The 14942-nt window shown below is 48.9% G+C and overlaps 1 protein-coding gene and 4 non-coding genes across 5 annotated transcripts; 2 read left to right on the top strand and 3 right to left on the bottom strand.

The window, feature by feature from the left end:
* Positions 1–254: 254 nt before the first annotated feature.
* On the bottom strand, positions 255–6313 carry LOC125944383 (uncharacterized). Its single transcript, XM_049664804.1, has 4 exons — positions 6253–6313; positions 5416–5588; positions 1611–1760; positions 255–791 (listed from the first exon to the last, which is right to left on the bottom strand). The coding sequence occupies exons 1-4, from the start codon at positions 6311–6313 to the stop codon at positions 255–257; spliced, it is 921 nt and encodes a 306-aa protein (XP_049520761.1).
* A 6315-nt stretch (positions 6314–12628) lies between these two features.
* Positions 12629–12700, top strand: Trnae-uuc (transfer RNA glutamic acid (anticodon UUC)). Its single transcript has one exon. It is a non-coding gene; the product is annotated as a tRNA-Glu (tRNA).
* Positions 12701–12707: 7 nt separating this feature from the next.
* On the top strand, positions 12708–12779 carry Trnaq-uug (transfer RNA glutamine (anticodon UUG)). The gene has a single exon. It is a non-coding gene; the product is annotated as a tRNA-Gln (tRNA).
* Positions 12780–13402: 623 nt separating this feature from the next.
* On the bottom strand, positions 13403–13474 carry Trnaq-uug (transfer RNA glutamine (anticodon UUG)). Its single transcript has one exon. It is a non-coding gene; the product is annotated as a tRNA-Gln (tRNA).
* Positions 13475–13483: 9 nt separating this feature from the next.
* Positions 13484–13555, bottom strand: Trnae-uuc (transfer RNA glutamic acid (anticodon UUC)). The gene has a single exon. It is a non-coding gene; the product is annotated as a tRNA-Glu (tRNA).
* Between the last annotated feature and the right edge of the window lie 1387 nt (positions 13556–14942).

Raw genomic sequence — 14942 nt, 5'->3', positions numbered from 1 at the left:
AAATTGTAATTGCAATCGGTTACCTTTTTTTATGTAACGCGTGCAGCTCTGGACAAGACGTCATATTGGCGAAGAAACAGCGCTTCTCTGCCAAAAGTGCGCACACGGTACGATTCGGCACGATCAATTTTAGACAAGCCCACAGCGTACGGTGGAAATGAAATTCAACCATGAAATCCAACGTTTCCGCTCCCTACTATGCTACTCATCGGTTACAGTAATGTTTCGCCCTTCATAATGTAGTTGTAGTTAGTTTAACAGAATATGTAGTGCACAATGGTGGAGCTTGCCTTTTCAATATCCCGTGGGGGCGTATGGACCGATCCGTGCGTCGGCGCGGGGGGCAGCTTGCGCGCTCCACTCTGCTTCGCCGAGACGCTGTTGCCGGATGGCTCGCTTGCTAGCTCGCTGACCATGGACACGCTCCTGGCCCTCCTTTCCGGTTTCATGACTCTGCTCCCGCGACGCCACCGCGGACGCCGGTCTTCCTCCGAATAGATCGGCGACGAGCTGGCTGTCTGGATGCGGACGACGCTGCGCTGGTCGCCGCCGACAATCTCGTCGTGCACGGTGGTGACGAAGCGGTCGATGAAGACGGTGCTGAAGACCACAATGATGGTGCTGGGAAGCAGCAGGCTCAGCGTCAACACCAGGAGCTGCAGGTAGAGGAAGAGCGGCTGCATCCGCAGGGCGCAGCGTTGAATGACGTACAGGCACAGCCGGAAGAACACGGTCGTCTCGTCGCCCGAGAAGGCGACGGCGAACAGGATAGACGCCGTCAGCACGGAAGGCTGCGCACGTTGGTAAAAGACGAGACATTTATGACACTTTATTCCGTGACAACAATATTCGACATTTTAATGGATTGCCTTAAAAAAGCTTTATAGCTAAAGTGCACCGGCGACGTCCCAAAAAGCCGGACAAAATTCACTGATAGCATAAATCAACAGCTTGCTGCCGAGCTTCGATGATTGCTTCGCATTCGCACTAGCGGTCTTTCAACTGCTGCAGCGGTCATACAGAAGCTGTCATTGGCACGAATGATATAATCCGAATGCGTGCGCCGACCGCGCACCCTCTCAGCCTTTTTCGATGTGGATGCGCCCTGAGAACCTTCACTTTTTATGTGCCCCTTGATTCGTCTGTCTTGTCGGACCTCGCTTTGATGTATCACCGGGATCTTCGTTTAGTAAGCACAGAAGAAAGCCTGCTAGCGTTGCGAAGTTCTGCCTCGACAAACAAGTTCAGAACACCTCCTTGGTTCAGACTCTGATTACTGCAAGCACCTTGACTCATTTGAAGCGCCGGAAAAAAGGGGCAAATGATGAACGTAAGGGAGCAGTGGTTTGCTTACTTTCTCTCTAATGCAGTACTATCCAAGATGTTATCAATGGCAAACGTACATAAAGATTGAGAACGTGGGAGGGCTAACCTACTCCATATATTATCTTCCAAGTCACAGCAAATGTCTACATTAGTGCACCTGTCGTGTTTTCGTACGATAGCAACGAACATTTTTCGATTCTCGCAGTGCTGACGTATGACGGCACGAAAGGGTGAGAACAAGAACACCCTAAGCAATAAGTGGAAGCTGTTCTCGAGATACTAACGCCAAGGTATTGAGCGGCCAGGTGGTCCGCGTCAAAAACGCCGCCCAGGGGGAGAATGGCGATCGGCAGCATGGCGGCTACAGCTGGCGGAAGCAGGCGGCCCATGAGGCCCACCACGGTCAGCAGGATGCAGTAGATGCAGATGCCTTCCTGCATAAGAGAAGGTGGAAGTTTTCGTCTAAAAGCACACACTTGACAGACTCGGTACAGTAAGCCGACTGTGTGGAGATTAGTGATGCTAACAGCTGTTCTTACTATAAGTGGTCATAGGGATACGCGATATTTATAGGCCAAATGCAACAACATTTTGGACTGCGTAAGAATGTAGATATAGAAAAGGGCCTACGTGCAAAATCTGACGTTTTAAATACAAGTGGAGCGTCACGAGAAACTCGCCAGAATAGCCGTTTTTGATACTGAAACTGAAAAGTCACCGCCATCACCGCGCGCCGGAAGTGAAGCATGAACAAAGGCGCGGCTCTTCGGCATGACCTCAACCGTCTCTGAGGCCACGCTGCTGCGTAGCGTCGATACCGCGGCCGCCGCGGGGCGCCGCGACAAGCCCTCTGCCCATGCGCGACGCTCAGACCGCTGATACTACCGCGTGCACTGATTGGTTTCTGTGTGATGTACACTTCAGCGCAAACCACACGGACGTAGACGGAAAGGACGGGGCACAGGGCTAGCATTCATGTGTGTTGATTACCACGAACGTCCGCATGCGACTTGCGCTGAAGTGTACGGGCTGCCATAACAACTAGACGAACTGTCTGTCCTTTTGGTCTCTGTGGTTTTCGAGGCGTGGCTACGGGAGCCAGCTCTGCCACCCCGAGCGCCCACCGCCCGCGGGGCGCTGAAAATTCTCGGACGCGGCGTGCTGGGACTTGCAACATGAACTTGGACGATGCGACAAACACGAGGTGCACGCATCATCGTATGCTTGGGTGCTGTACAGAAGCTGCTAACAAAACAACTGTACAATTACCAGCTCCGCGGCTTTGCCAAAGTCGGTTCAGTGGTATATACCAGTATAAATACTACTCATTTATAACAAAGTTAGGCAAAGTAAAATTTCGCTACACTTGGCGCACTCACTGTAAGAAATCGCATACAGAGGAGAAGCGGAGCTCATTCGTCGATTTTTGTGGAACTATATGAACGACGACGGCATGCCCTCAATACTTTCTCGTTTGCTTATACAAACGGAGATACTGTTTACTACCCTACGACTCTCTGCTGCTCTATCAAGCTTGATTACTGACCTTGCGTACAACGAATACCTGTAGACTGCAAATAAGCGAAAGTGTATCTCTTATTAAATAAATTCTGGGGTTTTACGTGTCAGAACCACGTCATGATTATGAGGCATGCCGCAGTGGGGGACTGCGGATTAATTTTACTACCTCGGGATCTTTAACGTGCGACCAATACACGGGACACTGGCGTTTTCTGCATTTCGCCCCCATCGAAATGCGGCCGCCGCGGCCGGGATTTGATCCCGCGACCACCTGCTTAGAAGCGCAACAGCATAGTGGCTAAGCCGCCACGGCGGGGGGTGTGTTTCTCTTATATTATAAGGTTATGCTTATATGCTTACATTATAAGGTTGTGCTTATATTATAAGGCTTTGCTCAATTCTCGAGAAAATAGGGCACACCAATAACAGTGCTTTGTCTTGTCGTCATTGTGAAAGATCACATGGGAAATATGTGCATAGGTTTGGAGACATCTGTGGAAGGCGAACAGTAATGCCAGTGAGCTGCAGTGGTTATCCGGCTGCCAAAAGAAAATCTTAACTACAAGAAATGGAATGCTCAATGAGATGATGAGAACTTCTTACAACTGAGGACCCAAGCGTGCCAGTCACAAGGCGAGCTCTACATCCCAAGCAGAACATTTTTACGATTAAGCTAAAGGAAAACGGATAGCCAAATTTTTGTTTGTGACTTAATGTTTTAATGAATAGGTCTGTGTTTGATAATCACGGAATGAAACCATAAATTCTCCTACGTGATGAAAAAATATTAGCGTCCTTAATTATGATAAATTGAGCATCACTTCTAAACGCCCGCCCAAAATCATAGGAAACGGGCGCTGCACCGCAGCAGTCGCAACTGACTGGACACCTCGTGGGCTCAAGAACGGGTGACATTGAGAAGCCCGCAGTTACAAAATTCGTCTACTATAGGGGCAAGCGTGTTACAGCATGAACCATTGTCGGGAAGTACATAACTAACGTCTTAGCATGAATCTCCTTCGTTTTACTCGAACATCCTCGATAAAAGCAAGTCACCGCGTAAGCGACAAACAGGTCACAAGGGCGCGCCGATCAAAGCGTACGGGCTCCGATAACAGCCGCCGATTGATCCAGGCGTATACTCGCCGGCCGCCGCAGATGACGGCGATCGCGATTCCGTCGCAGCTCCACAGTAGAGCGCTTATTTTTGCCAACACGATTAAAGTTTGCACAATTATGTCATATTTTGATAAATTCGCTTCGTTTTCTCGATGCCGAGGGCATGAAGAGCAAACATGTCGACGAACGGTGTATGCTGTCCGTCGGCGAGTCGAAGTGCTCTGGCATCGCAGCTCCCGATCCCGCCCGTTAATTAGTACACTTGGGGCCGCTTTGCAGAACAGGCGCACTTTTCCACATAGCTTTAGTCTATTTTACGCGTAGTTACTATTTTGTGTTAGAAACAAACTTTTGTCGATTTTGATGCCTCTGTGAGGGCTGCGATAGACCTCGGTTGAGATGATGGACCGGCGAATAACCGTCCCGCCGCCCCCGCCGCTCTGTTGCTAGATCTCACGAAGCCAGCGCGAGTTGGTTGCTTGTGCGTCGTGCGATCCAAACCGACATCCTGTTGCAACTTGAAAATCGGTTGCGTGTGACAGTTGGTAGAAGTAGGGCGCCGGAAGGTATACCGTGTCTCTCTTGAGAGCAGACGAATACATCCTATACATGGAAGCGAGGAAGCAGCGTCCTGTCATGCTCCATGCAAGCATCCTTATCTATGACGTCAACAATATTTGCGGAGCCAGCAAACCGTCACAGAGAGCCCGAGCAGCCACTAAACGCGTCATATTGATGACGATTTCGCAAGGTGCTGCCAACTCAGATGAGCATTCCCGCTTACATTAAAATCATATTAAAATATGTTCTAGGCAACGTTCGCCATTGATACTCCGTCAGATTTACCTATATATGCAGGAAAACCACAACATCTAGAGTTAGAAATTTTGGTGTCAGTGGACATCTAGCGCAAAGACAAGTGCGAATCAGGCGGAATCGGCTTCGACTCAATGAGGTTTGCTCATATTATGAGATCTCTTCGAGCCGCGGAATATGGTAAACGTACAGCATCTGTCATAAAAAAGTACGGGTTTTCTCTACGTTTCTTCAAATCCTTTGAAAAATACCTCAAGGGTTAGCGCTCGAGGCAGGGACTGTCAAACGAAATGCGATGATTATCGCATTCAATATAACAAACTGAATGCCCCAGATCGCTGACCTTTAGGTCTACTTTAATGTTCTGGCACTTAATGACACCTAATGACACCTTTGCTTTATGCGCCGATATCGGGCATCAACCAAGTGGTTTCGTTCTAAATCTCCTCCCATCATCAGTCGCGAGAATAGGTTCCTGGATAAGACGATGACAGGCAGTGAGGATCGGAGGCACACTACGTTGGAAGCAGCGGTAATGGTCATTTTAGAATATGGGTAAGACTGATAAGGATAGTTGACGATACTCGCAAGTATTTTATGTCAATGCGGCTGAGAACTTTCACATACGCGTACCTTATCGATGAAGACAAAAGGCAGCAGGTAGACGGGCATGAGAAACTCGAGGCACTCCTGGAAGCTGCGTCGCTTTCGCTGCAGCTCCGCCTCTGGTGTCGGCGAGCTCTTCGCCACCTCGCCTGTGAGTGGGTAGTGACGTTGCTTTACTTTTTCGTCCTGTATAGATTGCTCTACAAGGCGCATTGCAAACCTGGGCCCGTATTGAAAAGATAGTTATAGCGCTGGAACGGTTCGTAAGAGTAGGTGCCAACCAATCGTCATGTTGCACATACCGTTAGCAAAGGCTGCCCGCCAATGGCAAATAACACGTACGAGCGATAAGCTTTGTGAATTCGAGTCCCAGCTGGTTCTCGGTGTAGTTTAATTCGCGCCTCTAACAAACTTCAAATTTTCGTACCCTTTCGGGATGGATGAATTTGTACCCCGTTCAAGCGTTTTGACTCCTCCAGGCAGGATCTTCACTTTCACCGGCAGCATCTAGACCCTTTGGGTGTTGCCAAAGAGAGGCCCCGAGAGACAATCCAACGGGCAGGGAATTCAATATAACGGGCAGGGAATGCGAAAGTATGCCGTAGTTTTCCTCCAATATAGGACCTTCCCCTTCCCTTGTTAGCTATAATGTCCTGCGAGTTGACCAGAATTCTATACAGAAAATGTCTTGACTGCGGACAAGGGCGACCAAAAGCTTTGGAGGGCGGCAGGCTTACCACTTTTATGCTGGCTCGAATTGTGCTAGCATTTACATCATCCCGACCGACAAGCTCCAGCCGGATCAGCCCATTATATAGTCTGTTCGAACACTGTTGAGCGACTCTGTGCAGGGTCTTCGCCCACCTGGAATGCATCCCTCGCTGCTTGGCGGCATCGTTTGCGGGCTGGTGCTCGTTGTGGCCATGGCTTTTGCCGGTACACCCTGGTCGAAAGGGACGGTGTCGGGACTCCGCAAGAGACCAGGAGTGTGAGAGGCTGCCCGAAGTAGGTGATAAATGTTCCAGTCAATGTCGATGAACACCGAATCAAGCCTCCACGCGGGAATGCTCTTTTCTTCTTTGTCTTCAGTCGCGCTCACGTGTGGATGTTCTTCTTGTTCTTGTTCCCTATATAGTGAAATGGCACAACCCACTATGGGAATCGGCCATTAATCAGGTGATGTGAGTGAGTGAGTGAAATAACTTTTATTACAGGTCCGGCGAGGACGCGAACTCGTCGCGCACCCGGCTAGTCCCACGTCGGAACCGGCAGGTCTAGCCCACCGGCCCGGTCGCGGGTCAGATGATGAAAAAGCTGTTATCATTTAAAGTGTCTACTGATGCAGATATGAATGATCAAACATGGAACTATTACAGAGAAAATTTTGCGAGCATAATTATTTAGCCAATACGCATGTTAGAAAGCGGGAAACCGTCCTCTACCGCACATTTTTAGCTGGAACTTGCTACAGAAAATTCATTTTGTGGTCTTTTAAAAGCCGATCAACTGAATTTAAAGTACACGGTCACTTAAATGAATATTTTAGCAGCATTTGGTAAGTCTATTTTTTTGTTTTGCGTGATCAAGCGAGGGAAAGAAAAAACAAAGCTTAGGATGCTTCTTGGACAATCCCCTGTAGTGGGTATGAGCCAGTATTTGAAGGCAAGACAAGACAAGAAGGTCGGGAGGTCAACCAGAAGGGCGACGCAGATTTTCACACAAATAATGATGTATGCCACAGGTGGATATATTGTTTGAGCTTTGTTATGGGTGGCGGTGTGCGCAAGGATGTCAACGTGGCAACAGTTACGCCAAATTTTTCAAGTGCCGCCGCAAGCTACTTACGCAACCGAGGATGTCGTACGGTTACTGTTCGCCGCTTTTGGCATGCCACAAATATTGGTTTTCGACAATAGCACAGCATTCGTTTCATCTTAGATGCCACGATTTGTCATAACGAGTAGATGCAAATAGATAACTTCAGCTACATTCCACCTCACGCCAAACAGACAAGCGGAACGAAGATTATCGGTCCTACCGCCTGCCATGGTTATTTATTTAAGCGGCATACGACAACCACATACAACAACGCATAAAACGCGAGCGGAATTATAGTTCAATAGGTAGCTTCCATCTGGTCTGGATGCGCTACAGCCTAGGAAAACCATCGAAAAAGAGAGTTTGGAGGAAATAAGCACAGATTATGCACCAGGTGACAATGTCTGGATGAAGAACTTCCTCAACAACCTCACGTGGCTGCCCACCGTTGATGAGTGCGGCAAGACTAGAATGGTATAGAGCAACGGTTCCCAAAATAGGTTCCCCAAATAAATAAATATCCCTTTACCGTATAGGGCCCCTCACCAGGCCACATAGCAGACTTTGCTTATACGCTGGAAGTTGTTACGTGTGCTCTTGGGAGCGTTCTACCGCAAGAATTTTTCAAATTGGTTCATTAATAGCAGAGATAGAAATATTTCAGTGCCGCGAACCCATGAGTTCAGGAGGCGAGCGTCACCACCGACAAGCACACTCTTTCTCCTCGTCCAGTCTAGCTTACGCAAGATAAATTCCTTCTGTGCGTTCTAGGATCGCGTCATGCATACGTCACGGGCCCCCGCCTTCTTTCTTTGTTTTTTTTACAAACGACGCTGTTTATGGCTAGGGTTCCGTACATTTTTCTTCTGCGTCAACAAATACTCAGGTCCCGCGCGAACGCGCTCGTGCCACTGCTCGCGTGTTCATCATCGTCTTCTTCCAAAAATGGCTCGCCGACGTCTCTTGGATATGCATTTTGAGTCGATTAGTAGTTATCGATAGGCACCATTTTGAAGACCAGCAGACTCCCAGGTAGATAATGAGGGTTTCTGAAAGATCTGCCGCTGTGCGACCCGCGTCGGCCATGTGTATACTTTCGCACCGCCCTCTCTTTGTCGGCGTTGCAAGCGCTTGCGTATCTAGTTTGCTTTCCTTTCGCTCTCCCATGGTGGCCGTGCTGTCAAAACGTCACGCGTGTCTAGTTTCCTTCGGCTCCACGGGGTGGCGGTGCCGTCGTCCACGCTACCGTATATAAAAAACCAGAAAGACAAGTTGCCGTTCTCCATTTTGAATTTAACTTCTCTTCTGTCGTCGTAATGGAGAGGCCGTGTATAGTCCGGACTCCCGAGGAACAACGCTCTTACGTAAACAGCGACAGCCAAGCTGTTTACGTAAGCGCATTGTAAGCTGTAAAGCTATGCTGTTTGAAAGCGCGTTTGAAAGCTGTAAACAGCTTCGCTGTTTACAGCTTCGCTGGTCATCTACCGTCACAGAGTGCAGTGGATCATACTTTTTTGCCTCGATTTCTTGCTGCGTGGCGCACTTGCGCTGAAGGTCGTGCGGGCGAGCTGTTGCGTTTTTCTCGTTTCGCGCAGCGCACAATTTTACGCACTGTGCACGAGAACACCCGACTATAGCGGTATAGGTCAGTGCTACATGAACACTTAGACAGACACAAGCGGATCACAGAGCATGATCGCGCGCTGGAACACGGTAGAAAATGACTTAGTTTCGCTCACAGCGCACGCGACTGCACGACGTCGGAACAAGCAGACGAAACGGAAGCACATCTTTCTTTCTATACCGTACGAAGTAAAACAAAGACACGCAGACATTTGGTTTGTATGTTTTATCATTCTGGAAAATTTAATTCGTCTATTGAAGCCACAGATCAAGCAAACAACTGCTGTTGCCTTGAATAATTCTTTAAGTCACGTTGTCACCGAGAGTGACGTCACAGCAGATACATGTACGTCGGCGCACTTGCGCATATACGTCAACTCTCAGGCTGGCAGCGCGGCGCCCGCGAAGAGAAGGGCTAACGGCGTTTGGTTTGAAATTTGAGCTCTTTCCGCAGCGCGTAGCGGTGTAATACTTAGCAGACACGATCGTTGGCGCGCACTGTATGCACTGCGCTGTCAGATCAAAATGGCCAGGTCTGGTGAGGAGCGCTTTAACGGCATCTTAGGGTTCTGCGAGCGGCCAACACGAATCTGACGCCATCCCTCCTTGGGTGGATTTTTACATTAGAATTTAAACTTAACTGTTATGACCATAAGCATGTCGGTGGAAAAAAAAAGTAGAGGGGAGGGGGCGCAGTTCTGGGGCACTTCGGAAAGGCAGGTGTGGTTTGGGAACTCCATGTACAGAGGACCGCAATTGTAATACGGAGGTTGTGGGTTCGGCTCCCACTGGCGGCAAGCTGTCTTTTCGTCGACTTTAGTTCCCGTTTACCTTATTATTTCTACAATTCAGTTAAATATAACAAATAAATTATATATATATATATATATATATATATATGACACCGTGATTATATAATTACCCGCCGCGGTGGCTCAGTGGCTAAGGCGTTATGCTGCTGGGCACGAGGTCGCGGGATCCAATCCCGACTGCAGGCGAAAATGCAAAAACACCCGTGCGCTTGCGTTGTGGTGCACGTAAAGAAAACCAAGTGGTCAAAATTAATCCGGAGCCCTCCACAACGGCGTGCTTCGTAATCAGGACTGTTTTTGGCACGTAAAACCCCAGAAAGAAGAACAACAACATGACCATATGAAGCCAAGGAAAGCATTGGATAAATTAGTTCTGGTTGAAACTGAAATATAGAAAATAACAAATAAAAGGGAAGTCGACGCGAACATAACTTGTCACCGGTGGGAGCTGAACCCACAACTTCCGCATTACGTGTGCATTGCACTACCGATTGTGCTGCGACGGATTGATAGCCGACGATGTAGCACAACTGGTAATTTGCTGACGAATTCAAAGTAAGAAAAAAAAAACGAAGACCACCCAATATATCGTGTGCGCCAGAGCTCATTCATAACAGAACCCGCGCGATAAAGTTCAAAAGTTCAACATGGAAATGGTAGATACGCCAAAGACAGAATGTAGGAGCGCTCTTTAACAAGAACATGAACTTGGATTCTCACTTCAGTTCGGTTGGAACATATTTAGCTTAAGTGCGTTGGAGTGCTACCAAAGTTTCCCTCATGCCATCCTGTATCAGTAAAATTATTGACCCATAACGAGCTGTTCTTATCACATTACCGGTTGATTCTTTGTCTGCATAAATACCTCATATTTTGGCATTAACTACTGATACTATAAACAAATTGGTACGTCGTATTGCTTATGTAGATATTAAAAAAACACACTAAAGAGTTTTTCAGGTAGTATTAGATTACACCAGTGCCAATCTCTATGCATACCAGACTTTTACACGTTACAAAAAAAAAAGTCGCAGATTCGCCCGAAAGGCAAAGCATCACTTGCGATAGCGAATTAGTAGAGTAATTGGGTAGTAGGTTTTTCGGCTGTATAAACTTGGACACATTCGATTACTAACTGAATTAACAAGCTGGTGTCAGCGAGTGCAAGAAAACATGAATAGATCACACTCGCTGACCGCACACAACCACTGTCAAAACGCTGGCGTGAGCAAGAGCGCCAGCAGCGGCGAGCGAAGGTTCGTGCGGTCAATCGCTTCAACGGAAATTGAGCGGCGAAAGCACAGCGCATACAAAGGTAGGGAGCCGTGTTGCAGATCGCTTTCAAGATACGATGCGCGCGACCGCCCATCACCGCGCAAAGTACAAGTACGTAGTTGCTCGCAGAGCCGAAGCCGCACCCCCTCCCTACCGCGCTGCCTCCCCGCTTTCCTCCTTTCGCCTGCGAGATTCCAGTTTTTCTTGCGCCCGGTCGCAAGATACGCATTTGGTGCCGCAGCACAACGTCGCCCCCCCCCCCCCCTTCCTCCCTCCCATCCCCCCACGGCGTTTCGCGCAACAGAAGACGTCGCGTTTGCTCTCCACCGTGCGTTCGTCCCCGTTCGCTCCCCGTGAAAGCGCGCGTCCCTCGTGTGCTTTCACGCGCACATACAGCGTACAGCACGCGGCGACGATTTTATCGCCCTTGGACTTTATACGGAATCTCACGGTGACGGCGACGCCGACGGCGGAAATCCGCGTGGAGTGCCCATATAATTGCTATCGCAATAAAAAGAAGTAACCGATGACGAGTACAATTACTTCATTCAAAAAAGGATTTCATTACAGTTACTAATTACTGCCTCACGAAAGCCTTTGAGGAATAACTCCAAGGTAATCAATTATTTTACGAACACCTGCTGAAGAGCATCGCACCCGTACCGGTGGTGGGTTCGGCTCTCACTGGCGGCAAGTTGTCCTTTCGACAACTTTCTTTTCCGTTTACCTTATCATTTGTACATTTCGAAATGTAATTGATAAGAGTTACCAAATACTGCCCCACAGAGCCCTCTGAGGAATTACTCAAAAATAATAAAATATTTTTACGTAACTTTCGTCCTAACATTATTAACATTGCATAGACACAGTAAACAAGAACCAGCTGGCACGGGACTTGCATTGCGTTCTCTCCAGCCCTTCGAACATTGCTTTTGTTTATTACAAAGTGTTTTTAAAAAGTTGAGTCGACCATCTTTCCTCGTTTTTGTCGCTAATACATCGGCAGCGACACTGAAAACTCGCTCGGCTTGCGCGCTGGTGTGTAGGGTGGTGTTCTAACGCATACGAGTACGTACAAGATTGAGGTTACTCAGCATCAGAGTCTTCTTTATGAGGCGCAGCGCTTCCTTGTAGCCGATACTTGGAGAAGACGCTCCTGGTTGGGCCAATGCAAGGTCGCTAATCGAGACACGCCAGCACCAGTACAATTCATCGGTCCACATCATGGCGGAGCGTTAAGATCAGGAAATAAACACGGAGCTCCCATTGTTTGCCTGTCTGAACAACCGACAGGCTAATGCGGGGCACGATCTCGGGCGTTTCTGCTGCAGTTCCCGCTGAATTCCGCTTCTCAAAGCTGCGTCGCGTGTTACGACTTGTCTCGTCAATAAAAGTAACTTCGACCCTGCAGCAACGCAACGCCTCATAGCCACTGGACCGTCGAGGTGGCTAGCGACCAGATTCGCTCCAGTATTCCGAGTGCATAAAACCCAATGTGTACATCGCCGCTAGAACGACATCAACAAAAATAACGCAGGCACGACGGAAGCCACATGCATCCCGTAACTGACCAAGCCGCGAGATGCGCACGCGAAACGAAAGCGTAAAACTCAGCAGCTGTTGTTTCTGTCGCTGCGCAATCTTCGTGCCGCTGTTCTTTTTTATATCCGTCCGTGTCTAGCGTAGGCCCTCCGCAGCTGCGGTAAATGCGTTCCGGCGTGGTCTAGTGGCTAGGATATCTGGCTTTCACCCAGAAGGCCCGGGTTCGATTCCCGGCGTCGGAAGAGTTTCGGTCTCATGGTGTAATGGTCAGCACTCTGGACTTTGAATCCAGCGATCCGAGTTCGAGTCTCGGTGAGACCTTCTGTGTTTTTTCTTTTTTTTTGCGTCGAGTTCGCTTTTAATTCCCGATTCAATCATCTGCGATATTTTGACTAATAGCTCATGCATCGTTCCATTTATAAAGGGGTTGCTCCTGTTCTCCCACGTAGATAGATTAGTCGGATCAAAGCCATCGTGAATCGATTTGTTATTCATTCTTTTTGGCATTTATTTAAGTAACTGTATCTCTCATTCTTTACGGCGGCAATGCCTGATGCTAACGGAATGCACCAGCGTCAACGCTCGCGGAGTTCTTGCGAAACCGTGGGGGGTCGAAGCGCGATTTTCTAATTGACTGAATCATATGGCGAAACACCCCACGGTTTCGTAAGAACTCCGCGAGCGTTGACGCTGGTGCATTCCGTTAGCATCAGGCATTGCCGCCGTAAAGAATGAGAGATACAGTTACTTAAATAAATGCCAAAAAGAATGAATAACAAATCGATTCACGATGGCTTTGATCCGACTAATCTATCTACGTGGGAGAACAGGAGCAACCCCTTTATAAATGGAACGATGCATGAGCTATTAGTCAAAATATCGCAGATGATTGAATCGGGAATTAAAAGCTAACTCGACGCAAAAAAAGAGAAAAAAAACACAGAAGGTCTCACCGAGACTCGAACTCGGATCGCTGGATTCAAAGTCCAGAGTGCTGACCATTACACCATGAGACCACACAACTCTTCCGACGCCGGGAATCGAACCCGGGCCTCCTGGGTGAAAGCCAGATATCCTAGCCACTAGACCACGCCGGAATGCTGTTAGCGCAGTTGCGGAGGGCCTACGCTAGGCACGGACGGATATAAAAAAAGAACGGCAGCACGAAGATTGCGCAGCGACAGAAACAACAGCTGCTGAGTCGCACGCTCTCATTTCGCGTGCGCATCTCGCGGCTTGGTCAGTTACGGGATGCATGTGGCTTCCGTCGTGTCTGCGGTTATTTTTTGTTGATGTCGTTCTAGCGGCGATGTAAACATTGGGTTTTATGCACTCGGAATACTGGAGCGAAATCTGGCGCTAGCCACCTCGACGGTCCAGTGGCTATGAGGCGTTGCGTTGCTGCAGGGTCGAAGTTACTTTTATTGACGAGACAAGTCGTAACGCGCGACGCAGCTTTGAGAAGCTGAATTCAGCGGGAACTGCAGCAGAAACGCCCGAGATCGTGCCCCGCATTAGCCTGTCGGTTGTTTAGACAGGCAAACAATGGGAGCTCAGTGTTCATTTCCTGATCTTAACGCTCCGCCATGATGTTGACCGATGAATTGAACCGGTGCGGGAGTGTCTCGATTAGCGACCTTGCATTGGCCCAACCAGGAGCGTCTTCTCCAAGTATCGGCTGCAAGGAAGCGCTGCGCTTCATAAGGAAGACTCTGATGCTGAGTAACCTCAATCTTGTACGTACTCGTATGCGTTAGAACACCACCCTACACACCAGCGCGCAAGCCGAGCGAGTTTTCAGTGTCGCTGCCGATGTCTTCGCGACAAAAACGAGGGAAGATGGTCGACTCAATTTTTTAAAAGCACTTTGTAGTGAACATAAGCAATGTGTGAAGGGCTGGAGAGGACGCAATGAAAGTGCCGTGCCAGCTGGTTCTTGTTTACTGTGTCTATGCAATGTTAATAATGTTCGGAGGAAAGTAACGTAAAAAATCACCGCCCCTTCCACTCCGTTAATGATGGTCGAACAATGAAGCTACCTGCCGGCGCCGCCGATCTGTTTCCGCGTCTCGGGCGCGCACTTCGGGACTGCCGTCCGGCGCTGCCGTTTAAACTCGGCATCTCTGGCTCGCAGCTCGGGGTCGGCCCTATATACGACGAAGCCCGTTCACGACACTTGCTTGCTGACAATTCTCGCCGACACTTGCGGTAGGCAGGTTCTTCCTCAGGAGTACGCACTACTCGTGGTCTTCCTATAGTTGTAGCTGGGATGGGATGTGCGGAAACCCTAATCCAGAGCTCCGTGTTATATACAACCAACGCTAATGCGAACACCACTCACACCCCACTCCTCTGTTGACCTACTTTTTTCCTACACCGCCACTGGTTGGCGCGCCTCACGCTCTCCTCCTCCGACGCGAGTATTGGACGGCGCGACTAACGTCAACCCCCCTCCCCGTTCCTCTTTTCATATGCACCCTCTCA

The sequence above is a fragment of the Dermacentor silvarum genome, chromosome 3, assembly GCF_013339745.2.
Source record: "Dermacentor silvarum isolate Dsil-2018 chromosome 3, BIME_Dsil_1.4, whole genome shotgun sequence".
Classification (NCBI taxonomy): Eukaryota; Metazoa; Arthropoda; class Arachnida; order Ixodida; family Ixodidae; genus Dermacentor; species Dermacentor silvarum.
This window is presented reverse-complemented; position numbering and strand designations above follow the sequence as displayed.

What these genes read in the sequence shown, in the direction of transcription:
- LOC125944383 (XM_049664804.1), bottom strand. Translation starts at nt 6,313, where the DNA reads ATGGCCACAACGAGCACCAGCCCGCAAACGATGCCGCCAAGCAGCGAG. An exon ending in CAGCGAGGGATGCATTCCAG is followed by an intron (nt 5,589 to 6,252) that starts GTGGGCGAAGAC and finishes TGCGCCTTGTAG; the next exon opens with AGCAATCTATACAGGACGAA. An exon ending in CTTTTGTCTTCATCGATAAG is followed by an intron (nt 1,761 to 5,415) that starts GTACGCGTATGT and finishes TCTCTTATGCAG; the next exon opens with GAAGGCATCTGCATCTACTG.